This window comes from Pteronotus mesoamericanus, unplaced genomic scaffold (genome assembly GCF_021234165.1).
Source record: "Pteronotus mesoamericanus isolate MK-2021 breed Mesoamerican mustached bat unplaced genomic scaffold, CSHL_Meso_final contig_2, whole genome shotgun sequence".
In the NCBI taxonomy this organism is placed as follows: domain Eukaryota; kingdom Metazoa; phylum Chordata; class Mammalia; order Chiroptera; family Mormoopidae; genus Pteronotus; species Pteronotus mesoamericanus.
This window is the reverse complement of record NW_026555084.1, coordinates 17,299,961-17,326,813: the sequence shown is the minus strand read 5'-3', so window position 1 is coordinate 17,326,813 and position 26,853 is coordinate 17,299,961. Positions and strand designations below refer to the sequence as shown.

The following is a 26,853-nucleotide window of genomic DNA, read 5'->3' as shown; positions in this document are numbered from 1 at the left end:
CATTTCAGTCCTGGTTGATGGCTGTGTAGTCACTGGATTTGCTGACCGGTCCCCGTGCTTATAGAGCAGAGTGACCATGGCATGTTGATGAGTGTGGAGTCCAGTCTTTCTGGGAATCACTGTGGTAGGGGCCAGAGACAGGCAGCTGTGTGTATGTGGCGGGGGCGGAGGGAGCAGGAAGATTGGCTAGAAGATGGGGGTGAGTCAGCTTCACAGGGGTCCCTCCAGGGCCCACGGGGTGCGGCTTGGGAGGCAGGGAAACTCCGGTCAGCATGGCTTACTGGAGGCGGGGACAGTCCCAACAGAGCCCAACTACGTCAGTCTCCGAGGTGACACCCAAGCAGAGTCATGTAAAGCTCTTCAGGAACGGTAACGTGCACTGGGAGCTGAGGACCTCTACGGCAGCCCCTGAGCCCCGCCAGCCATCGGACGCAGCTAAGGAGAGATCACTCCAGGGCGGTGCAGGGCACTTGAGTGTGGACCCCCGCGCCTGCGCACTTCATCAGCATCCTAAACAAATGGTCCTTTCTCGAAAAAGAGAGGAGGTCCGTGACACTTGGAGTGGGCATCTGTCTCCCCACCAAGGTGGCTGGATCCAGCCTGATGGCATCAGGGAGCTTTGGATCAGATGTGAGACTGGTTTTAAAATTTGCAGGACTGTCTGAAGTAAATATTTTAATAAGCAAATGGGATTAAATCTACCAGGCAACAGACTGAGCCTCTCCCAAGGCATCCCATGCTCAGCCAAAAAAGGAAGGCTAGACACTGCATCGTTGTTAACGGATAAGGAGGGAATAAAAATGACATGCTTCGGCCCTAATCAGATGCTTAAAGTGGATGGTGTCTCTGGTTAAACTGGTGGGATTAAATTAAGTTGCGGTGGAACGAGTTCACAGGCAGAATATTTGTACTTGAACTCAAGGGCAAGGACAATGCCACTTTCTTTTAATATTTCATTCTTCATGCAACTGAAGAGAGCAAAGAAAAGAGAACCCCCACATACAGGGCTACATTGCTTTCTAAGAGAAAGAAATCTACGGAAGAAAATGAGCCTTATTTTATATGATATTTGAACAACTGCAAATTTTCTGGCTTCCAATGATCAGTGGGGGAATAAATCTCTTTCGTCACTTGTAAAATAATGGACACATGTAATTCAGCCTATTTTCTGCCTACACCCATGGTACTCAAGTGATATAAAAGCCTATCCAAGCCTGCTGGTCTGATGAGTTTAATTCCGCAGGTTTCCTGGGTTGCCATATTAAGGACTATTTTCTTGGAGCCAAACTAGAAAATGTGCATCTGGGTTTTCTAGGTCTGGTTTCCATGGTGAGGGGAGGAAAGGGAGGCCACCTTTATTTTCTTTCTCCAGTAATTTCAAATACAAGATCTATATAATTTAATTCTCCTCAAAATTGGCATTTCTTGTCTTTTCATAACACAAAGCTTGGAAATTGGAATCTGGTCAAAGTTCTCTGTGCCTCTCCATTTTCACACTTATAATTAGCAATTACTAATATTTATTGAAAGCTTTCTGTGGACCAGACAGAGTGTTAAATATCTTGCATTCATTTACTCATTCTTTTTTTTTTTTTCTCAACAACCCTATACAGGCAGGCTATAATTATCACCATTTTACAATGAGGAAAATAAAAAGCTAAGTAATTTGGCCAAGATCCCATGGTTAGTAATTGAAAATAGCCCAGATATAAACCAAGGTCTAACTTTAGAAAATCAAGCTTCTTCCTGCAAGACAGAAATTTTTTTAATGTTATTTGTGGTTCTTTAATGGTTGTAAGCAATTTAAATAGGGCAAGCTGTTGGAAATATTTCGTTTTATTAAGGAATGAATATCTGACTATCATCACTTATTTCTTTATTCAGAATTTGCCCTTGGCTTTGATTTTTGGATGGCATCTTTCTAAGAGGAATCATGGATAGAAATCATCTTTTTTAAAAATTATTTTCCCAATAGTTTGGCAAAATTTACCTGACACTCACCGGAACTCATAACATTCTTATAGGGTCCTAATTAGCAATTAACCAGAAAGAAAGAAAAAATTCGGAAAAGAAAGAAAACTTGGATTCAGGACTGACTGGAGATTACAGGAATATGCAATAGCTATTAATAGGAGATGCTGGGCATATTATGAAGCAGTTCCTTGGCTCTGGAAATAAGATGGTGAGCAGCCTGCCAGTTCCTAACCAATTTTCATTCATAATCTTCTAATTACATGCTTCCTCCCATCACTCCAGCCCTCCCTCCTCCCTCCCCCCTAGGTCTGGGGGACTCTGCTCCAGACCACTCAGAGCTTCACCAATTAAAACAGGCTTCTCTTCCAAAAACAAACAGATTCACTATGGAAAATGTATACTATGCAGGTAAGCAAAGAGGACATTATTAAATTAATCCCCCCTCTTACAGATATTTATGCTTTCTTTCCAGAGCTTTAGTCTCTGCTCACTCAGACGTGCCCTTTTTTCAAGCTGGATCGTATGGAATTTTTGTGACCTAGAATTTTCCCTTTATAAAATAATCACAGTAATAACAGGCATCATACCGTGAGCATTTATTATGGCCCAAGTGCTTTGCTAAGTTTTTAATATTTATTGCATCATTAAATTCTCAAAGCCACCCTATGCAATTGGTTTCATTATTATTCTGACTTCACAGATTTACAAAAACAAGAAAAAAACCAATTAGGCCTAGAGAGAAACTGACATGGTCCTAATCACACAGCAAGTGACTGGTAGGGAGCACAAAGTTGGTTAAACCCGTCTAAAAACCTCTCAAACAGATGGTCGTGCTGATGATGGTATGTATAATGGCTCACACTTACTGAGCTCTTCTGTACCCAGCACTGTTCAAAGTTCGTACGCATGTTATATCATTTAAAATAAAAACAATTCTATTGGCTGGTACTGTTGTTATTGCCACTTGAGGCTTGCAGACTGAGAAGTTAAGCTCAGCCCAAGGGGAGCTGTGGATGCAGCCCTCAGGGGCTGACCTCAAGGCCCTGACTTCACCCTCGGTTGGGCCACCTCCCTCCCTGGGCCCGGCAACGTGCCTCAGCCAAAACCGAAACCTGCTTCTGACCTCAGAGCTGGGTCTAGACAACTGATACTCCTTAGTTTTCCATGCCCATAGGTAGAACTAGTGTTTTTCAGGGTCACATGCTACAAAACAGAGGGCTCCATCACAATCTATTTCTCCAACTTCTTCATTGAATGTTAGGTTGTTTCTCATGTTGAAATATAAATTCGCGATAAAAATCCTGCTCACAGAAATATGTCCTGCAACTTAAGTATTTCCTTGTAATAAACTCCCACAGAATTCCCTCTGGCCAGAGGGTGTAATGCTAGTGCATTCCCTCCTGAAAATTCACATTGATTTCAGGCCACACTATCAATATCTTAATGTTCTCAAAAAGATCAGTGAAAATGGTACCTCCTTAGAATATTAAAATTGCATTTCTTTGACTTCTTTTGTAAAGTGCCTGTTTATGTTTTTCACCCATTTTCTATTAGAGTTTTAATCCTTTGTTTGTTGTTTTTTTACCCATTTTGATGTTTCTGAATGATTAGAGAATTCTTGCCTTTATATATTAGGAATATTGAATTCTAGTGCATCATGCATTATAAGTATGATTCTTTTTAGATGCTATTGTTCTTATATTTTGTCATAAACTAGTTTTCTAACATCATCAAATCACTACTTTTTTACTTTATCATTTCTTTTATGCTATTCTTAGCAAGATCTTCTTACCTCTAGATTTTCAATATGGTTACCTGATATTTTTATTATAGTATCTTTTTTATTTAATCTGGCTATATATTGTCTTGACTGACATTATGAGGTAAGGATCCAACTTTATTTTTTGTTGGGTTATTAAATAATTATTTTAAGATCATTTATTAAATAAGACCTTTTCCATGTTTACTTGAAATGTAGTCATAAATTAAGTAATTTATACACTAGCATGTATATGCTGTGGCTTTCAAATCTTAATAATGTGGCTTTATTATATAGTTTACTACATGGAATCCAAGTCTCTTTATGCTTTTTCAGAATATCATTACACTTTTTTATAGATGAAATTTATAATCATTTTGTAAATTTCATCCATTATTTTTATTGCATTAAAGTTATAGATTATGTTTGGAGCCCTTTTTTATATCCTGACCAGAATCTATGCTCCAGTTGTTTTAAATAAATCTGAAAACCCTATGATAGAAATCCAAATATTTAATAAACATGAAAACATGGCCAAGCTTATTAGTAATCAGGGTGATATCAGTTTCAACCACAATCAAAAACAATTACACACTCCCAAGATTGGCAAAAGTCAAAAACTTAGTTAATACAAAATGTGGATAAGGAAGTTGAGCTAAGGGAAGTCAGATACATTTCTGCATCCGGTTAGTGAGAACAACCACTTTGATGAACAGTTTGGCCTTATCTAGTGGATGTGAAGATACACATTCCATGCCTGGCAGTTCCCCTGGCATGAATGTATAGCCGTGTTCACAGGGGGTTGTTCCCCCAAATTGAAAATAATCCAAATAGCTATCAACAACAAGATCGGTAGGTAAATTACAGTATGTTAATAAAGCACAGAATGTGAGCAAACTGAAAACATAGGCAGCATTTTGGATAAATCTTACATGTAATCTTAAGCAATAAAAGCAAGACAGCAAAGAAAACAAGGAGTGGGATTTTACATATGTGAGATACACATACATATATGTTACATGCACACATATACCTGTTATATATATAAGGGTGAACAAAAGTAGGTTTACAGTTGTAATACAAATAATAAATAATACAAAAATAAACTCTTGTGTTTCATATACTCACAACTGTAAATCTACTTTTGCCCCCCATGTATGTATATATGAACACGTATATAACATATAGGCAAAACTGAAGTATTGCTTAGGAATGCACACATAGATAGTAAACCTATGTAGAAAAAGGACAAACTGCTGACCTAAATTCCGGATTACTTCTAGGGTTGTGAACATGACAGGAACAATGCTGGGGTCAAGAGTCTATTTTGTGACCCCTGTAATGGTCCCCTGCCTGTTTCCTCATAACGACTTGTTAAATTGTTCTTTTATGTTATATCTCCTTTCCTGAATGCAGGTTGAAACACTTTAAAAACCAGACAAAACACCCGGTGGCCTTTTGAAGGAGGCCGGCCCCTGTCCAGCTCCATCTGTACCCTCTCAGGCAGGGGAGCCACTTGCAGGGCTGACAGGAGCCCCACGCGGTCCCTCTGCTCTGGCTTTCCAGCCCTTTGTGGGCTCAGAGAATCGCTCACTGGTTGTGCTTTTGTACATTGGCACGATGTTTCTTCTTCATGTTCTACCAAAATCCCTCGGTGCCTAGCACGCGGTGAATATTTTTTGAATGAACGAACTCATATTCAGATGCCATCATGCTGGAAAACAGTAGAAAAGAAACCAAAAAAGATGCTCACATAAACTCCAAGGATTATCGGAGATGACAGCATTCACAGCTTACAGAGTAATGTTTATTTTGATAAAGAAAACGGCCTTTTCTTCGCACGAAGGTCTGTTTATCCCTCAGAGTTCTCCGCGTCTTCTCTAAGCGAGCTGTCAGCCAGCCTGGGGATCGTCGGGAATGACGTGCTGTGAGACACTGAGAAGGGAAAGCAGGGTTTAGCCGATTCCATCCAGCCTGTGGGGTGCCACCGGGGCAGGGCCACTGTCTCCCCAGTTGCACAGGGACCTGTGACGGGCAGAGAGCATGCAGTGAGGCACGATGAGGCAGGGGACGAGGCCTGCTTGGTCCTGCTACAGCAGGGTCTCACAGTCAGGGTCGGTGCCGGGCGCCGGGGTGTCAGCGTTCCACCTCTGACTGGGTGCTGTCCGTAGGCTTTCCCTTAAAACGGAGGGCACTGGGCAGGGCGAGCCTGTGTATTCGGGCCTCATAACCCAACAATATTCTTTGTCCAGAGCCAGCACCTCTCTCACTACCAGAGGAGGGGCCAAGTGTTATATTATGATAGATGCTCGCCTCTCTAGGAGTTGCCTAATCTTTTGAGCACTTTCCGGGTGCCAAGCACTGTGCTAAGATTTTGGCATGTACCGTCTCACTTAATTTCTCGGCTCTATAAAGATGACCTTCTTATTCCTGTGATTTGGTTGGTAAGGATTCTCAAGCTCAGCCAACGGAGTTGTTCAAGGTCACAATAAGTATCGGAGGCAGGTTTTGAACTCAGTGCGGCTCCAGAGCTACTGATTGCGGCCATTGCTTGATTAATGGACTCAGCATCATTCATTCATTCACTCCGTGAATGTGTCTTGAGTGATTCTGAAGGCCAGGTTCAATGCTGGACACTCGGGAGGCAGTGGTGAGAACACGCAGATGAGATGCTTGCCCTTGCTTTGTGTTTCGTTCTCCCTGCTCCACCCTCAGGAGTTAGGGATATTCTTGGAAGAGTACGTAGAATGGACAATAGAAGGTTCGCTCCGTGTCAAAGTGCTTAGAGAGCACCCACTGGGGGTGTCCACTGGCCTTAGAAATGACTGTAGCCCTGCCTTCCACTGGAGTCCACTCAGAGAACTATGCAGCCGAGTGGAAGTGCCCCACGGTTGATGTTAATCAGGCTATCACTCAGAGTGCCCACTCCCGCTTCGCTCCCGCCCTCCCTCACCGCCATCGACACGACTGAAATGTTGCACTGGTCTCTTCAAGATGACTGAGAGGGAGGGCCACCCCGACGTACATTGCACAGACTCGAGTATTGTTTGCAGCCAGAATACAGATTTCAGCCCTTTCGCCCACACCTTCCCAACCAAGCCGGCACATATCATCTCAGCCTTCTTGGTTTCAGGCCCAGCCACATGTTTGCGGCCTGATGGGCTCTCATTTTTCAGAGGCGCACGTTCTAAATAAGGGAAGAGTGTGTCCACCAAGGCCTCAGTCTGCCTGTCGTGTTGGCTGATGAATGAGCCTCCTGAGAGAGACTAGAAAATTAGAAATGCTGCGCGTGAGCAACCTGGTAATGGATGATGAGCCTCTACACAAGCGTGTCTGCCCTTTACCCTGGTGTTTTGCCTTCGGAGGGCCACGGTGGGAAGACACATTTATTCACGTCTCGGGGAGTAAAACAGACCTCCTTTCTCTGTGTTTCCAGCACCGGAGATGTTCAACTCCAGAAGAGAAGCAGGCTATTCCTTTGCTGTTGACTGGTGGTCGCTGGGGGTGACAGCTTACGAGCTTCTGCGAGGCCGGGTACAGTACAGCTGCATTTCTCTCATTTCTCTTGGTTATTCTTCTAGCAATTTCGATCTTTAGAATGAAGAGATGGAATTTTTTTTTTTTTTTTTTTTTTTTTTTGCTAAAAATCAAGCAGTTTGTTTGCCAGGTAAAAGTGACTATGGCACGTGATGCTATTAGCAGCCCTTGGGATTTCTCATTCATTCATTCTCCTGGCTATGGGGCCAAGTGTGCGAGTTTATATTAAATTATGCAGATAAAATTCAATGAATAATGCAGAGATTATAAACTCCCGGGGGGGGGGTGAATACGGCTCACTAAATATCTTGTAGAAATATATTTGTTTGTTTGATGAAAAGCATTTTGCAGTGATGGTACAGGGCTCTAACTCAGACATGCTTTCCCAAGGCAAGTGTGAATTATTAATCCAGCACAATGCATGCCCTGTCTTGTGGGAGCCCTGCCTGTCATTCGGCTCCTGGGTTCTGGGTTCACTGGCAAATTGCAGTAGTTTCCTTTTAAAGGAAAAGTTTCTTAAATTAGGGAAATGCTTAGGAAGACTTTTCCTAAGGAAATATTTTTTCTCTCTCTATATATTTACCTCTATGCTAGTTCCCTGTTATCTCTCAGAAGTATCAATACTGTCAGATTCTTTTGGGGATGGGGGGCCTTAGAAAGATTGCTGGGGGGGGGGGCGTGCGCGTGTGCGTGTGTGCGTGTGTGTGTGTCAGAGAGAGATTTAAGTTCCCTTCTCTTAGCAAATTTCAATTATACAATACAGTGTTACCAACTTTAGTCATCATGTTTTACACTGGATCCTCAAACATTATTAATCTTATAGCTGAAAGTGTGTAGCCTCTTTCCAACCTCTCCCTGTTTCCCGCACCCCCAGCCCCTGGCAACCTCTTTCCTTACTTGTTTCTAGGAGTTCGACTTTTTTCGGTTTTTTATATCCCACATGTAAGTGAGATCATGCAGTATTTGTCTTTCTCTGACTGATTTTACTTAGAATAATGCCTTTAAGGTCCATCCATGTTGTTGCAAACAGCATGTATTTTTATATATCTATAGTGCAACCTCTTTGTCCCTTCATCTGCTCATAGGCAGTTGGCTTGTTTCCATGTCTGAGCCTTTGTGAATATGCTGCAATGAACATGCGTGTGCAGTTTGTCCTTCTAAAGCACAGATGTGAACTTGACAGACACACACACACACACACACCCTTCACATGACTTACCCCCGCCCCACCCCACCCCAACAAACACAAACCATCTTCAAATGCCTTTGCTTGGCATCCTCTGTCCTTTAGAATGAGGTTAACATTTCAGATTTTGCTTCAGCTTGAATGACCCAGACTCATGATTAAGTCACTTCAGCCTCTTTGGATTTCTTCCTCTCCTGAGGCATGTCCGGCTTTTTTATTTTTTTAAACCTCGTGTTCCTTTGCCTATAAAGATATTTCCCAAGATAAACCCTAATCTTCTTTTAAAATCACTCTCAAATTAGTTTGGGAATTGCTAAATTGAATTTGAATAAAGTTAAGGATGAGTCTTAATTGCAAGACCTTTCAGAATCTTTCTGTTCAATGTGTAGGGATCCCTTCCGACAAAGAACATGCCATTAGACTTCCCAGATTTCATTGCGGGGGAGGCCTTCTCTCCAGGTTTCTTATACAGATGCTACCCGTTCAAGTGGCCCCTGACAACCTGGCCCCTTCTTGGAAGAAACTTTCTCGGATCTCTAGCCAAAGGGGTCTGCGTCTCCCCCAAATATTTATGCACTTTATTTCTCTTACGACCCTTCTGAATTTAAAAGTATTGGAAAATACAGAGAAGCAGAAAAATGAAGGTAAAATCGACTATACCCACTAAGGCAAAGAATAGTCCCAATAAAAAATTAAACCTCCCTTTGACCTTCCAGTCTTACTTTTCAGAATTAACAGTCAGCCGTACTCAATTCCACACCTTGTTTGTTCTTATAATCTATTTTCACATACACACATATACATTATTGTTGTTTTAGCAAAACCACAATATGCTTTATCTTTCTGTTGAGATTTCTTTTTCAATTAAGATAAAATGTAGCACATTTTACATCAGAACACCTAAATCTGTTTTAACTTTTTAGGGTTAAATCCATTTTGTAAATATATTGCCCTTGTAAATTTTTTCCAGGTGTATCCTTTTTTTGTTTTTATCCCTTCTATATGATTAAATTATAAATTCATTAAAGGTGAAGGATGTATCTTACATACTTTAATAATAGCCACAGTGTTTCGCTTTGACTAGGTGCATAGATTTGTATTGAGTGAGTGGAGGAACAAGTCACTACAAATCAGTTCTGACACATTCCAGGAAAGAATCACCAAGCAGGCCGTGCGTAATTATGCCGCAAAACAGAGCTAATCTGAAGAAATGAAACACAACATTTGATTAGAACTATCAACATGACTGAGCCACAGAGAAAGCATGCACAGCAATTTCTCCACATTCACAAGTGTGCTTAGAAATACCCCCGTGGTTTCTGACCTTGATCACGGCCTTGGTGAACGGGTCCCCTAGCCACTGACCTGCTTTGCCATCTCTGTCTCCCAGCTGTCATTGTAAAGGCAAGGCCTGTGGCTTCTCTAGTTTTGTATTATCCATACTATTAGTTTGTCATAGGGACATAGGGAATTTTGCACTGAGGGAACATTCCTAGCTGCAGTTCTTGCTTTTGTGCCTCTGGAATATTATCACCAAATATCACTTTCTACCACCTACATTTTACCCTTTCCACTTCATTCATTCTTTGTATTTTCACTCTTAATAGAATTGTTTTCTGGATCCTGTCATGTACTGTAATTTTTCTTTAGGGCATGAATTCCATTTATTGAAGTGTGTGTGTACAGTCTATTACTATTTGTGGTTTCCCTAAGGAGACTCTTAAGTTTCACCAACACAGAAATTATGTCTGTCTTGTTCTTTATTGTTCTTCATTCCCAATGCCCAACAGAGGTTCTGGAACATAGTAGGCATTTATTAAATATTTGGCAAATGAGTAAATATATAATTTTAGTGGTTGGTGAATTAATACGGAATGAGAAAAATAAGTCATTGTATAAGACAAAGGCAGTTTTGACTATTTTTTAATACATTCATAGGCCACGAGGATTTTTAAAAAATGTTGAAAGTCAGTTGTACCACCTTCTAAGTAAATGAAAACACTCTTAAGCCAGTTGCCTGTGGTGCTCATTAGTTAATTATTCACTTATCAAGTCATTTTGTATGTTCCGATGACTAAGAAACAGTAGGTTAAGCAGCAGCAATGAGTTGAAGAAGGAAATTAGAAAGAATGCACATGCACGTGTGTATAACCCTGGACGTCTGGTATACCCACCTGGCCTGCCCCAGCTCCTACTGGAATCCATGGAACGGCTCTCACCTGGGGGCCCACGGCGCCCCTGCTAGTAAACAGTCAGCAAACGCTGCAAACAGTGACCAGCTACCTCACGCTCCTGTTCTGATAGTGTGTTGCCTGGGTTATTTCCACTACAGGGTCTTTGAAACCAGAATTAGCTGTGGTCCTTTATTCAGTCTTGAGGGAGGGAAACACGTGACAGGTGTTTTTAGATCTCGCATAAAAAAAACAAAGACTCTATATGTCTAACATAGATTAGCCATGCTCTTGTGAACTTTACATGTATTATTCGATTTTCCCAACAATCTCATGAGGTGGTTCATGTTACAAATGAAGGAACTGAAACTCAAATTGAGTTGGCTCTGTTTGGCCCTCAAATGCTTTTACCTTTTCAGAGCTGGGAGGTTGGGTATACTAAGTGTCCAGTCCTCAAACACTTAATTATATTACCTTTTAATACTCATTTACAACAGAGAAAAAAAAAAACTCCTCCATGTCTTCCAATTCAGTTCCTCAGTCTACAATCACATACCAAGTATCTCAAAAGAACAGGACACTTGCTTGATAAATGTACAATATCCGTATTAACTGTCCTGTTGTTGGTTAATCCAATGTGGAAATTTTGTCCATTCAACAACCATGTAATGAGCACCTAGGTACTAGGTGCCACTGGCAAAATGTGAGTATGGTATAATCCTGTTTTTTTAGTAGTTATCTCTCCATTAACTTAAAGGAGAGACAAAACCCAAGTTGATGCCTCAATAGTAAAATTACTATAGGTAAAGGCTGCCATCTAGTGGACATTTGTGAAAACTGTAATAAAGCCCCCTTTTTCCCTTGCCTGCAAAGTTGAAACTGTAGAACCTGGTTCTCTCAGAAGTAAAAGTCCTTTTGCCTCATCATAGAATTTGCCAGCTGGCTCCAGAGAACCAGGGACTCCTAACTCTTGGGACAGGGTTGAAGTCTGGGTAACCTTCCATCCTGAATGCATTAGTTATGATTCAAACAAGTGAAAAGAGGTGTGTTGTAAAACTCTGAACCCCTTTACAATCAAACCAAGTAAACAACTATTTAAAACTACAACTTACTGACATGTGCCAATATTTTATTTAAATATTTCTATAAGTTACTTTACAAAACAGTTCTAAATTAGTCTTTCAGAGAGGGATTTAGCCCACGGAAATGTTTTGTTTTGCCCAGTGAAATCACCAACTATCAAAAACTCTTGAGACTTTAAAAGAAACTGTAGGTTTTCTGGTGTCTTTTTTATAAAGTAGGAGACCTGGTGACACTGGACCATAAGCCTATGTCAACAGCACGGCCAGCTGGAAGGGACGAGGACATGACAGAGATTTTTACAGGCTGAAAATTTAACTTGGAAGCATTTACAAAGCAACGTTCTCTTTTTCTGTTTTACCCTGCAAACATGAAGCCTCTTCCTTCCTCTCTCCCTTAAGAGACCATATCATATTCGCTCCAGTACTTCCAGCAAGGAAATCGCACATATGTTTGAGACAGCTATTGTGACTTACCCTTCTGCCTGGTCACAGGAAATGGTGTCACTTCTTAAAAAGGTAAGAAAAAGAGGATTGCACGACAAAGGAAAACGATAAATAGGAAGCACGCCTTCTGGTTAGAGGTTAGGACGCTGTGCTGGAGACGGTCATGACAAAGTCCATTTCCAGAGTGGGCTTTGCAGCCCGTAGCGTTCAGATGCGTGGCCTCTTTAAGGGAACGCCCACGACCTCTTGCATGCCCGAAGGCCCATTAACCCAGTGCGCCCCAAGTGGCGCTCTTGATCTCTCTGTATTTCCTGGACTTTCTCCAAGCGCCCCCATCTCAGGGCTGGCCTCTCCATCTGCTCACGTACGCAAGCCAGAAACCAGAAATCGCGCGTCACCCCATACCCAGTCCATGACCAAGTTCTGCACGTTGACCTTCGACATATTCTTTGAATCGGGCACTTCCCTCCGTCTCCACTGCTACAACCATCAGGTCTTGCAACTGGTTTGCCCCTGTGCGTGCTTCCACGCTCCATCCTGTTCTCTGTTCTGCCCCACAGCGATCTGTTCAGAGCAAACTCTATTGTCCTCCCATTGTTCTTAGGATGAAAGCCATATATTATTTGTATGATATAAAGGTTCTAACGACCTCTCGAGCCTTATTTTGGACTTTTGTCCACCTTTTGACTACACATAAACTGCTTTAGGCTTTTTCTCTCATTTTCCCCTCCCCCTCCTCATTCTCACACATCAGCCTCTCACCACAGGCCCTTTGCACGTGCTCTTCCCTCTGCCTACAACACTGCCCCCTCCCCAACTCTCCCAGCCCCCTCCTTTAGAACAGTACTACTACTCAGCGATTCACTGATTGGTTCTCGTCCATGAATTGTTTCTTCCAGGTTCATGACAAGTACAGAAATTGAGAGAAACATTTAGGAAAATTTTTAGCAATTTGGTATTGCTCGTGCCTCTACGCACACGGTCAGTGGACTCATCTCACTGAACAGGGTTCAGGCCTATTTGGTGATGCTACATTCGAATGAAGTCAGACTCCACGTGGGGAGGAGTTCCATACGAACCATGCACGTGAACACCACATATTGGTTTCAGTGGGTTAGAAATTATAACAAATGAATGAACGAACAATGGGCCCTTCTATGTGGTTTAAGGAGGACAGCCTTGGGCCTCAGCTCACTAGCACGTCCCCGGGAGGCCTCCCTCCGGGGTACGCGCACACAGCACCACCTTTCCTTCGCAGCATTTCCCCCCATGATGCATTGCACGTGTGCGCTTCTCGGGTTACCCATCATTGCCCTCTAAGCTGCATGAGGGCCACACCTGCCCCGTTCGCCATCGCATCGAACACAGCTTGACAGCTGGTAAAATCTGGTGTTTGCATTAACAAGGTCCATCGCTTTCACCAGATTTTCAAGGTGGCCACGTTCACCAAAATGGTTAGGAACCGCTGGAGCAGCAGCTCAACAGTGCGCGTGAAGGGACCACGTGAGAGAGAGAATACGGGCCCCCAGGGCATGAGTGTGGTTTTTTTTTTCAAGAAAGAAAACTGCACAGGTGGTGGCTGGTGAGCAAAAAGGGCGTCTGGGGCGAAGGAGTCCAACCTGTGTCTTTTTTTTTTCCCCCCTTGATTTTTTTCCCTTGATTTTTATTACTGACACTATTACAGATGTCCCCACTCGCCTGCCCGCTTTTGCCCACCTCCACCCAGCCTCTGCTCGCGCTTCCCTCTGGGATCACCACACCGTTGTCTGTGTCCTAGTCAGGGATTTTACTACCCCACTGTCACCCACGGATAGATCATCCAGACCCCCCTCCCAAAAAAATCAATAAGGAAAAAGAGTGACCTTCAACGACACACTAGATCAGATGGATTTAATTGACACTTATAGAACATTCCATCCCAAAGCAGCGGAACAGACGTTCTTTTAAGTGCAAACCTGCGTCTCCTGTCTCGGGGGTCAAGTCCCGTTTTGAAATAGGACCGTGACAATGTACCGTTGGGAATAGGAGAGGCGAATAGGGTGGTCATTTCCATGAGTGAATTTTCCTCAGTTCCAACACAGCCCTCTTCACCCCCAAATTCCACCCTAGTGATCCCAGCGTGTCACCTCCAGGACAGTTCTCCAGTGGAAGTGACACTTCCCTTTTGAGCCACAGGGTTCATGTGACATTTTTGGCTCTGGAGGGGTTCAGAGTGAAAAAACATCTCTAACCCCAGTTCATAAAACCCAGAACTATAACAGTAACCTTAGTGATATCTTCTTTGGTTCCCTTCCAATGTATTTTGGTGAGTTGTAAAAACAGCTGAAATTTTAAGTGGGAAATGAATTTCATTTGTAAAATGTATGCACATTTGTCACCTAATAAGAACAGACCTTCTCCTAAGCACTTTACATATATGGCCTCATCTTTAATCCTAGCGGCAGCCTATGAAACAGGTTATTATCCCCTTTTTAACAGGTGGGTAAACTAGAGAACAAACTTGCCCATAGCTGGTAAGTATGGGAATCAGCTGTCAAAGATACGCTCGATTCAATGGGACAGCTGATTTCCCTCCTCATCTTGCAAACGCCAACTCACAATTCCTTCCAACTGGGCATTATTTGTATTACTGTTTGTGGGATTAGGGAGGGGGAACAGGGCCTTATTTCCTTCAAGCCTACACTTGAAAATAGTTAGAGGGAATTTGTATGATTTCCTTTGCCCCGTTGTGAGCCTCCTCATGATCTTAATGTTTCTGCTCCCTCGGCAGCTGCTTGAACCTAACCCAGACCAGCGGTTTTCTCGCCTCTCTGATGTTCAGAGCTTCCCGTACATGAATGACGTGAACTGGGATGCGGTTTTGCAGAAAAGGCTCATTCCGGGTTTCATTCCCAGTGTAAGTCAACCCTAACCAACTCACAGCAACTCTCAGTCGGTGCATGTCACCTGTGTGCCAGATGCACACCTGGTCTCATTAGCTAGCCACACCCGTGTTGTAAGGCAGCCCAACGTCCTATCTTACAGGTGAGAAAACGAGGCACGCACAGGTAACTTGGCTACCCAGGGGTCACGTGACTAGCAAGTGGCCCATTTAGAATTCTAATCCAGGCCTATCTGTGTCTAGAGTTCTAGCTTCTAACCATTTTATTATTTAAAAAAAAAAAAAAAATCCTCACCCAAGGATATGTTCCCTGACCCTAGAAAGAGAGGGAGACAGAAACATCTATGTGACAAAGAAACACTGATCAGTTGCCTTCCATCCACGCCCCCATGGGGGATCAAACCGGCAACCTAAGTATGTGCTCTGACCAGGGATCGAACCCTCAGCCTTTTGCTGTATAAGAGGACACTCCAGCCAACAGAGAGAACTAGCTGGCCAGGGCCGAACCATTTTTTGCAGCATACTTTTTAAAGACAGAAGCCCTAATCCTCCTATTACATAGTCCTCACTTAATATCAACACTAGGTTCTATGTGACTTTAAGAGAAACGGCATAGTATGAAACCAATTTAACCACTTGGCTGATGGATATAAACAAGAATTAAGTTCCTACGCATCCTCAGTGTTATAATAAAACGAAACCTCAAGGACCTACTGTTGTCCTTTCCTGGAATCTGCTAATTTTTGAAAAAACAATGCTTTCTCTGATCCCAAAGATGTAGGAATTTGTCTCCCTTGGCGTTCTGTGAGTCAAAGGATTGAAAACGGTTTCAGGTGGGGTGAGGCACTTCTTTTTGCCATCCGTCCCTCTTACATTCGCAATGACTGAGGCCCCAAGGGAAGCGGCTCCTACTGGATGAGGCCCTGGCCCGGGGACGTCTGTGGTCTCCTGCGGCCGCCGGTAAACCCAGCATGCGGGGCACAGCGCACAGCGAGCCAGCGGGTGCTGGGGTTCCACTGTGGAGAAGCTCCACCGCGCGGAGCGACCGGAGGGGGAGCCCAGGACTTACCTGGCTACTTGGCAGGGCCCGGTAGGGGCAGTTGGACCAGGTGACCGCGTGACGCTGTGGGGAGCTGGTCGGCACCTCCCGCGGCTTCCAGCGCCGGCACCGCAGCCAACCATGCGCTGCTCCGAGAGGAGGCGCGCGGCGGCTGACTGCGTCGCAAAGCGGCATCACCTGGAGAGCGTGTTGCACGTGCAGCGTCTGGGGCCTCGCGTTCAGAATCGCTGATTCGGGGAGGCTGGTCGGGGAGCCAGGAAGCTGAGCAAACAACTCGAGGGATGCTGACACTCTATGTGATCGATAGAATCTAAGTAGAGCCCCAGAGCCCCAAAGCTCAAACGTTAGAAAAATAATTGTCATTTGATTTCCTGTTAACGCACGGAAGGCTCGTTGGGAGTTGGGAAAAATAAACAAAATGTGAAACTCGCGGATGTGGGAAACAGGGCCGGCAGTGCGTTATCCAGAGCCCCGAGGGTGGGGGGCGCTCCCAGCTTGTCGTCCTGGGGCAGCTGCTCCGTCGGCCTGCGCGGTTTTCCAAGGGGTGACCCAACCTGTCGTCCTTGCAGAAAGGCAGGCTGAACTGCGACCCCACCTTTGAACTTGAAGAAATGATTTTGGAGTCCAAGCCTCTTCACAAGAAAAAGAAGCGGCTGGCCAAGAAGGAGAAGGAGATGAGGAAATGTGAGCCCTCTCAGGTGAGCAGGCGTGACGGCGATTCCTGGGGGGCTTCTGGTGGAGGCCCACTGGGCGCCGGCTTTTCCGGCCGCGGGAGCGCGCGAAGGGGCCGCACTGCTCAGCCGCCCGGGGCATCTGAGCAGCGACGCTTCAGGGTGGGCCTTCCAGCTCTGCGTGAACTTGATTCCGTTATTGCCTCCTCCCAGCTCTCCATTCAAAATTGCCAGTTTCCTGGGACAGACTCTAATTGGCCAAGTCTGGGCCAGGGGACTGCTCCTAAACCAATGGTCAGTAGGCATGTTCCAAACTATAAGCATACACCTCCGTTTCACGGCCCTTTGCTTTGATGTTGTGTGTTTTGCAAACTGAAGGCAAAACCCTTCACCAGCAAAAAAAAATAATAAAAAAATAAAAAAAATTACAACGTGATTTCTTGTGGTGACCTGGAACCAAGCCCACAGTACCTGCCAGGTCTGCCTGGACACACGTGGCTGCTTGGGGCCTCACTCTCGCTGGGAGCAGCGGCCCCAGAGGTGGTGTCTGTTCTTTGCTACAAGCAACATTTCATGGCACCGCGGCTAGCAGAAGTAGAGAACAGAAATGATGGAATTTTTATATGATCTAATTTTGGATTTTAGGCTGTTAATTTTGTAATGGTATTTTGTCAGAGTTAGAGCTCAGATCTCAACACAGTAACTTAGAGGGACTCAGTAGGATTTTATACATGTGATTCTATGTATTATAATAATGACGAAGTAATAAGCATTCACTTTTAGAGGCAACACTTGTCTCTAACGCTCACTCATCCATCCATCCATCCATTTATCTATCCATTCATTCATCCACCTACCCACTCAACTAACAGTCATCCATCCCTCCATCCATCCATTTATTTAGGCTACTTTTATCAAGGACTTTTATGTGCCAGTTCCTATGCTAAGTGTCAGGAATAGTTATGAATATTATTCCTGCATTAGATGCCATTCCTCTTCTCAAAGATTGTCTAGTCTTGTGGTGAAGATAACTCTGCAAACAAAAAAGAATGCACCATGTCCTTCATTCCTCTACTCCTCGGGAACCAATATACCCATTGATATTCAACCAAAGTCCCCGTCCTGTTTGTCTACAGGCTGGCCTCTCGCCAGATTCCCAGCCTTAACTGTTTCAGGGGACCCTGCAAAGAAGGTTTAGCTGTGCCACAAACCCACCTTGCTTGTTTCTTTTCACTTCAGCCACCTCCTTCCTCATGATCTGTTCTTCATCTCATCACCAGCTGGCTTCTCCAGACTTGCCCCTCTCTATGTCCGTGCATGGTGTGCCTCAAACTGGATAGAGGCCCCCAAAGGTAGCAAAAACAGACTCTCATTTTTATTACACGTTTTCTAAACTTTTAGAGGAAGCAACAACGTGCAAACCCCAGGTCACCATGCCTCTGGGCTCTCCACGATCTGTCTGCTTTCTTGCCCCATCCTTGTACTCGGCCGTCTTCGCCCTCCAACCACCTAGGCCTTGCCAGCATCTGACCCTCAAGCACTAGAGGTTTTGTTTTCCTTGGGGCCTCTCGCTCTTCCTTTTTCCTGAATGTTCCTTGGATCTTCTCATAGGTGGCTTTGTCTCGTCCTTTCCACCATCTAACGCCATCTTGTCAAAACTGAAGTCCCATCACCATCACTCTCTCAGCCCCTGTTTTTCCTTCCTTCATGACATTAAACATAGTTTAGAAATATTGTGTGTGTGTGTGTGTGTGTGTGTGTTTCTCCTCTCTCACTAAGTTGAAGGCTCCCTTTGCATGAAGTCCGGCTCCGTCTCACCCACCATGGTCATCCTGGCCCCCCACCTCCCTAAGTGGTTCAGTACATTAAAGGAAGGAAAGAAAACTTTGTAACTGGACAGTGGAAGCTGGACTCTGCTGTTCCTAGAGTTACAGGTCAAGTTCCACCCTGGGACTCCTCCCGTAGTCTCTCTTGCCCTAGTCCCCACCTGCTCTCAGCTGCCAGGCTGCGGCAGCGAGTCTCCCGGCCCTGCTGGGAGGGGCCAGGAGCACGTGGCCACAGTGCAGAGCCCGGCATCGTCGAACACAAACGGAAGAGCCTCGCAGTTTCCTCTGTCTCCCTGGTCTCATGCCAGCCTTCGAATCATCTACCAAGAACTGGCTTTTCCCATGATAAAAAGACCTTGACATCACTGAGCAGAGAACTTTACATTTTCTTGATCTTTGTATTTAACATTTTTATTCTGGTAAACTGTGTATAACATACAGTTTGCCTTTGAAGCGTGCGATTGCGTGGGGTTAAGTGCGCTCAGCGCCGTGCAGCCGCCGCTGCCACCAAGGAGTTTCACGTCCTTCCCTTGCGTGGAGCCTCCTCCTTTTTTCCTACAGTTTTTCAGCAACGCTTTTTACTTTCAGAGAGCAACTTTTTCACCTCCTCGGTTAAACTTTTCCTAGGAATTTTATTCTTTTGAATACCATGGAAACGAAATGGTTTCCTTAATTTCCTTTGAGATCATTAATTACTGGCATATAGAAACAACTGATTTTTCTGTATTGATTTTGTACAAGGACGCTTTGCTGGACTCATTTATGAGCTCCAGTAGTTTCTTGTGGGTTCTTGGTTTTTTATTTTATTTTATTTTTTATAGGACCATGTCATCTGCAAATGGAGAGCGTTTTACTTTTGCCTTTCCACTTCAGATGCCTTTATTTCTTGTTCTGGCCTATTCAGTCTGGCTAGGGTTCCAGTCCAGCGCTGAACAGCAATAGTGAAAGTGGCCACCTTTGTCTCTCTTCCCACCTCAGGGAGAAATATTTTAGTTTGCACCATTGAGTATTATGTAAGCTCTGGGTTACTGTAAATGCCTTTTATCATGTTCAATTTTATATAACATTTTATATATGTACATATGTCTATATAAATGTTTTGTTTATTTAATATATACACACATGTATATATAAATACATACACATATAATATGTACATAATATATGAACATATGTATATAAAATAAAATATATAAACAAAATATTATATGACTATCTTAACATACTATATAATATTTTGTTTATATATTTATACTTTTATATAATATTTTAGTGTTAAAAAGAGTTTCCCTAAAATCTTGGAGCAAAGCGGCTGCTCCAAGGAGCTTTGTCAGATCATGTTGCGTGCATAGCTTCCGGTCCCCCATGATACCGGAAACCCTCAGGGTTACAAGTACCCTCCGTTTGAGGCTAAGAATGAGGAATAGTGGGGTCTTTTCTCTCCTTTGTTTTGCGTCCTTCCCCACTGCTCTGAAATGTCCTTTTCATGGTTTCCTCTCTTAGCCCTTAACCTCAGGGAAAGAAGAAAACTCTCCACTATTCAGGGATGTAGTATTTTCTAATTCCTAGATTAAAGAAAGTGAATGAATCATTTTTCCTTAGAGAAGAATGTTTTTCACCTGAAGTGGTTTGGAAGTACTGCGTTGCAGACTTTTGAAGCCTTGGATCTGGGGCAGACACTGTCCTGGGCCCAATGAGTATCATTTTTTTGAGGTTAAATTTTCTCATGATGGCAAAGCCATTGATAGGTGTTGAAAACCAGACAGTGAGCAGGCAGGGAGCAGACACAGGCGGGTCTGTGAGCAAGTCACAAATAAAGGCAGCCCTGTTCCTGGCCCCAAAGTGCAGTTCATCAACCCCAGCGCGGTTGTGGAGGGGAACATTCCATAAGAACTCAGTGCGAAGAGGTGTTTTCAGGCTCTTGGTTAAATTCAAGTAGAACCTCCAAACCTTTCACGTGAGCTCCAGGAGATGAGAGGCAAAGTAACCAGCTCGGTAAACCCTTGTCCCCACCTGCCTGGAAGCCATGGTGTCTTCCCAGGCTGAGGGGCTGAAAGACATTGAGCTCACAAACCATAACCAAGCCTTCCTGTGGGGAGCCAAGCGCTGATGTGTTTTATTCTCGTGCTGTTTCTCTCCTATCTCCTCCCCTGTTATTCTGGTGGTATGTCATTCCTGCTACAAACTCTGAGATAGCATCTGTTTTGAAGATGCATCCTTCAGTTTGGGCCATTCAGTGTTCAGATGCTTAATAGGTTATTGACTGAGGATCCTCATCCATCTGCTAACTATAACTGTTTTTTTCCCCAACGTTCACCTGGAAGACGTGCCTTCTTCAAAAGCACCTTGAATCTGTACAAAAGGAGTTCATCATTTTCAATAGAGAAAAGTAAGTAGCTTCTCAAAGAACAGCAGCCCAGCAAATGTTTCTGCTAGACTTTAATTGCAAAGGCTTAATATATTTTTAACATTTCCTTATTCTATCTGATTACAAATATGATGCCTGTCCATGATAAAACATTTGGAAATTTCAGAAACTTTTTCTTGTAAGAGGTTGAAAAAGCTTATACTAGGTAAATGAGCTCCAAGTTTCTGTTTGTGGGAAGGGCAGAGAAATTGGGACTTACACATTTAAAATTGAGGGTGTTTTTAAGGTTTCTCTGACTTTTTTTATAAATTGTTGGACGTGACACTATCGCTTCAAAAGCATAAATCTCTTTCTTTTTTTCTTTTTAAGAGTAAAAAAGGACTTTAATAAAAAACAAGCAAATCTAGCCTTGGAACAAACCAAAGACTCACAAGAAGGGAATGGTCAGAACAGCAGCCTGTGACATTGTTAGCACCTTCTTATTGGGACATTTCCTGGCCTCTGGGGCCGGTGGGTTCTGACTTGCGCAGCAGGACGAGCAGACTCCTCTCTGTGGACGTCCCACACCTGAGAAACTGTGAACACCCACCTTTGGAAGGAGGCAGCATGATAGAGCAACAATTTCCCTGGGCTCCTGGGAACTAGTTGCACCATTAACGAACCGTGTGACCTTGAGCAAGTCACTTAACCACTTTCTCTGCTTTGGTTTATTCTTCTAAAATGAGGCGTTACACTAGATGGGCTCTACTCTGCCTTTTTGTTGCAACCACTCTGCTATCCTAAACAGCCTTTATTTTTATTGCAAAAGGAATATTTGGGTGTAGATTTATTTTTCCATGCCTTCCAATTACACTGTGCTAGGTGGTCAAATAGACACGGGTGGGTGACTGAGGTGTTTGGGGCCCGATTGAATAGGAGTAAGAAATTCAGTCAAGAAGACATGAACAGGAGCAGATTAAAGTGACATAGATAACTCAGGCCTTCCACTGACACACCACATCAGCTTGTCGCAGCTCACATCTGTCCCTGTGCCCTGTACAGTGATGCGAAGCTGGGAAGTGGAAATTAGTGATGATGCCGCATTTATACCATGGAAATTGGCAAACGCTACAGATCAGGGCTTTCCCTCGCACACCTGGCAAGCCCTCTGTTAAATATTTGGTAGCACACCACTTGCTTGCTTCTAGCCACCACGTTCCTTGAGAGCTACTTGTCGTCTTAAGATTATCAGAGACCTGCATCTGGAGAGAATCAGGAAAGACTTTTGTCACATTGAAAGCATGTCCACCTTGTAGTACACTGATGTGTCTGACACAGGAGTCATAGGCTAAGTTAAAATGTGAGGCGAATTCGGACGAGAGTAAACTTTACCCTTGAAAATTCCCTGAAATTCCCCATAATGTCTGGTGGGTATTTTGTCTTAATGAAGCCCAGGACAATGAGTCCCCGCCTCCCCAGTGAAACAAGTCATTGTTTTTGGTTCATTTTGATGGTGTTTTTTACTTTTATTTTTTCGCTGATATGAGATGAAACAAAATGTTGAGCAACTCATATGCCTGTATAGAGTAGAATTCACACGTCTGAGAGGTTCGAGTCACTGAACAAAGGGAACAGTGGTGTCATGTCTCCCTGCCTTGTGCTTACTGCGAGAATGGCAGGCAGAAATGACCTAATTACTTAAAATATGATGGATGTCTCACCGTTTTTGTTTATTTTTTATTTAGTTGGAAAATGCCAAGCTTAATTCACCTAAGTGAGGTGTGTGTGTGACGTGGTTCCGCTCTCCTCAAGATCTTTGCAGGCAGAGGAACTATTTGGGGGCACCGACGGGGGCCCCTGGGTGGAGAGTCAAGAAGTGACTAGTCTTGATGGGGGCTGGTTTAACCTCTCGGCAGCTCGGATCACCTAAACCTTGACCTTCCCAAGGGCGAGTGCTGGCCTCACCAAGATGGCGGTAAGCTGGCAACAGGAGAGACCAGACTGGCCTGTTTGGGAAACCAGACGGAGGGGCCTAGGCAGGGATAACGGATGCGGGCCCCCCGCTACACTAGACTCTGCCAGGAGGGCGTTTGCAGGAGGGCATCTTGGCATGGGTGGAGGCCATGCCAAGTTTTAATTCGGCGTTGGCAGCAGTCTCCTCGCTAAGCTAATAGGCCCGGAATTTCTGGCAGCGCTGTGAAAGCGTCTACTGACTTTGGAGAGCAAACATATTTTTGTTAAGAATTAAAGCCAGCTCCTTTGTTCTGTTTTATTCCTTTTCTCTACTTTCTCCACACATTGCCTGTGCTAGTTTGTTATTTCTCCAAACATTGTAAGTTCTAAATGCTTGCCCTGACTCAATTTGACGAAGAGGGGATGGGTTGACAAGATGACCAGATTCGGCACCAGAGTGCCAGGGGCCACTTGCATGTTTACCAACTTCCATCATTCATTCTGTCTTGATTCAAGCCCTGATGTGCTGTGGACTTGTCTCCCGAGTCACTGGTTCCTCTTCTTGCAGCGGGATTGGTAGGGTCTCCATGGGGGAACTAATCATTTGTACCATTTCACCTCTATACACTTTATAATGGGATAGGAACCCAAGGCAATCGTGTGGTTTGAATCCCTAGTTTTTATTTCCAGTGACTGCCCGTGCCTGGGGGGCTCGTGGGCGTTCAGCACACGTATGGACGCACGGCTCGGGAGCACAGCCTCGGAGGTGACGGGGCTCTCCTGTCCTATGCAGATCACACACCCACAGTGTGTTTTCAGTTTGGGGAGGGGAAGCTTTGCATCCATCACTGGAGAACAACTCATTATAAACACCCTCCACCACTCTGTATTTTAAACATTTAGACAAGTTTTCTGAGAAGTAAAACTATAACTCAATCCTTACCATAATTGCTACTTACTGAAATCAGATCCTCTGCTTCCCCCCTCGCCCCCCGATAACTTGGGCTAAAAGTTACCATCCTACCAGGTGGAACATGTCTCATCTAGATTTAAACAATGGAGGCTCAGGGCTAAGAATTTTAGAAAACAGTGCGATCATTGCATTTTTCTCTCTGGTATCCCTGGAATCCTTTCCTCCTGACAGCTTCCTCCCTTATCTGTGTGGAGCATCTAAAAAGCCTGGGCAGGTTTTGAAGACCAGAAGCCTCCTGGTTATAACACTCAGCGCTGCAGCTGGCCACCCACGCTGGTGCATTCACAGTGACCTCTAGTGGATGAGCGGGGCCGCGGAGCCCAGTGACACGCCGCCGCCCTAACTCTGGAAGAAAAAGCTCTGCTAATGGCAAACACACATCAGTGGCAGCACGGGTCTGGGCTGAGGCCATTGCTGTGGCAGGAATGAACAGCAAGCAGCACAGAGCCTTGCTAAATTAATTAGGATAATTAATTAGTGGATAGGCTTCTTCTGATGGGACAGTTTTAACTAAAAATGACTAGACTTTAGATATCGTAGGTTGTCTAGATGGAAAGGATGAATAAATAACTGGAGAAAGAGCAGCATGTAACCCAGCCAGCAGAGCCAGCGTGGCCCTTTGGGCTGGCGCAGGACCGCCGAGGCTTCGGTTCTTCTGAAGCCGAACAAAAAGGCATGAAAAGCACAGCGGGCTTGTTTCAGTACCCAGTTGTCCTTGCATTATGTCTACACAAAACCCTGCTTCCTACTCTGTCTGCCTGCGATTACTGCTGCTTAGGAGCTCAGTGTGTCTGACAGTAAATATTGATGTTAAACCTCCAAACTTGTTATCTGTGCTGTTGTCAACAGGCGGCCCTTGGATGGGAAACACGGTCTGTTCAGCGGCAACATCTATAATGTCAATGTGCCTGTGTATTAAACTGTCATCTGTACACAGTAAGACACTGGCCTTTCTTTTGGGGGGGCGAGTGTGTGTGTGATGGTTTTCTCTAGAGGACAGGCTGTGATGCCCAGAGTCACCCGTCCTTCCATTTCCTACTACGAGGAATGTCCTTTACCACACAAGCGGGTGACAGATGGTATTCTATAAACTATGGGATGCAGCACAATTTAATCCCCAGGTATAAAAACTAAAAACCTGACCTAACACTTACACCTTATGGCACAGAACCCAGGAGTCCAGGTTTCGTCTTTTGCCACGACTGTAGGTCCCCGGACCACCTGTGCACCTTTTCCCAGCCCTCTGCCTTCCTACCCCTCCATGTCTTTCCTTCTGCTGCACTCCACCCACCAAAGCAGCAGGTGGATGTTCCAAGGCCCATCTTCTGGGACAGGAAGGAGACAGCAGCTGTGAACTCCTGCAGCTCAAAGCAGCTTCTGCCTCAGGGGAGAAAAAAGGGAACTTCAGACCCATGACAGCTCAGTAGCCAGGCCAGCTGGTTCCCTGGACTTGTCCCGAAGTAAAGAGGCCTCTGTAAGTCCTGTGGCCTCTGAAGTCCTGCGTGCTGGGTGCCCTGTTGCCCAGGTCATGTTAAGTCACCTGTCATGTTCTCAGCAGCCACTTGAGCGCAGGACAGGATCTAGACCTCTTCCGATTCTGAAGAGTGCCAGCTTAAGTGATGTCATTTTTGCAGGTTGCTTTGGCCCTTTCATCCCCCACTTCCTCATCATGGTTAGTATTCCCTTTGGGATGGCTTGATGGCAGCACAGCTGATTCCAGAAAGTTCTTTGAAACCAGAGGGATCCTGTTATCCCTGCTCAGCGTTCCCATTCCCCACCTGGTCAATGTGACTCAGCCCAGATAGACCTCCAGCCCACAGACATTGTGAAAGTCAGTGCACACATTTTTTAAAAAAACTGCTCCGTCCCTTTGAGAGCTCTGCGTCCTGAGTTCACGTTAGGCCTTGACCATGACATTTAAACCCATGCTCATCCTCAACAGAGTTCAGTTGCTACCTTGGTCATGAGCCATTGGTCTTTTCTCCATTTCTGAGTTTGAGCCAGAAAATGGAACTAGGAGCCAAAGCTTGTTAATCATCAGATCTTGAACCTCACGCTGAAATAGTTCTTTATGTGCTCAGAGTAGCTTATATTATGGTTTCTGAGCTGCGCCGAAAGGCATCATTGCCCTGTGCTCCTGGCCCGATGGCATCAGTCTACCGAACAAGAGGGCTTCATCACACCTGAAAGCAATTCATCAGAAATTACCGCCCCAGCCCTGACCGCCTGGCTCAGTTGGTTGGGTGTTGTCCCACAAAGTGAAAGATCGCCGCCAGTTCCATCCCCAGTCAGAGCACATGCATGCGGATTCAGTCCCCAGAAAGGGTGGGTAAAAGGCAATAGATGAATATTTCTTCCCCCCTCTTTCTCCCTCTCTTCAAAAATAAGTAAATAAAAGCTTAAAAAAAAAAGAAGAAGAAGAAATTACCACTCCACCCCTTCTCTACCTGCCCCCACCTAAACAGGAATACAGAGCCAAAGCATTTGCGCCCTACAGGCTAGAGGACTGTGGTGGGCCATCTGCTGTTCTGGCCTGCCCAGCAGCCATTCCCTCTTCTGGTATCACTAATTTTCTTTGAGTTAGTGAGAGTCCACATGGTTCAGGGGGCTCAGGGGCGGGGCATGTGCCCAGGTGTAGCCAATCAGTCCCACAGTCTACCAGCCACAGTGACTACGCCGCTCCTGAAAACACGTGACCGGAACTGGACCAATCAGAGCCCCTCTCTTTGGCTGGCCCTATTGAGGGAGCCTCTCTCCTTCCCCTGAAATTACTAAGCAGGTAAACGGAAAACCAGGAGATGCTGATGGTAGTGTTGTCCCCACATGCAAAGAGCTTCCTTAAGAACGGAGCACCTGCTGAAGGCAAGCAGGACGAAGAGATGAAAAGACTTGTGGCAGCACAGAGGCTAAAATTGGAACACTACAGAGAAGGTTAGCATGGCCTCTGTGCCAGGATGACATGCAAATTCGTGAAGCGTTCCAGATTTTT

The 26,853-nt window shown here is 44.7% G+C and overlaps 1 protein-coding gene and 1 pseudogene across 1 annotated transcript in view; both read left to right on the top strand.

The window, feature by feature from the left end:
- Nucleotides 1-21,483, top strand: part of STK32A (serine/threonine kinase 32A) — a 91,269-nt gene extending 69,786 nt beyond the window's left edge. The window contains exons 8-13 of the mRNA XM_054567935.1: nucleotides 7,170-7,267; nucleotides 12,109-12,225; nucleotides 14,924-15,049; nucleotides 16,664-16,792; nucleotides 20,916-20,980; nucleotides 21,329-21,483. Coding sequence (XP_054423910.1) covers nucleotides 7,170-7,267; nucleotides 12,109-12,225; nucleotides 14,924-15,049; nucleotides 16,664-16,792; nucleotides 20,916-20,980; nucleotides 21,329-21,422 — 629 coding nt within the window. The 3' untranslated portion in view covers nucleotides 21,423-21,483. The remainder of the gene's footprint in view (nucleotides 1-7,169; nucleotides 7,268-12,108; nucleotides 12,226-14,923; nucleotides 15,050-16,663; nucleotides 16,793-20,915; nucleotides 20,981-21,328) is intronic.
- A 5,272-nt stretch (nucleotides 21,484-26,755) lies between these two features.
- Nucleotides 26,756-26,853, top strand: LOC129066783 (uncharacterized; annotated as a pseudogene).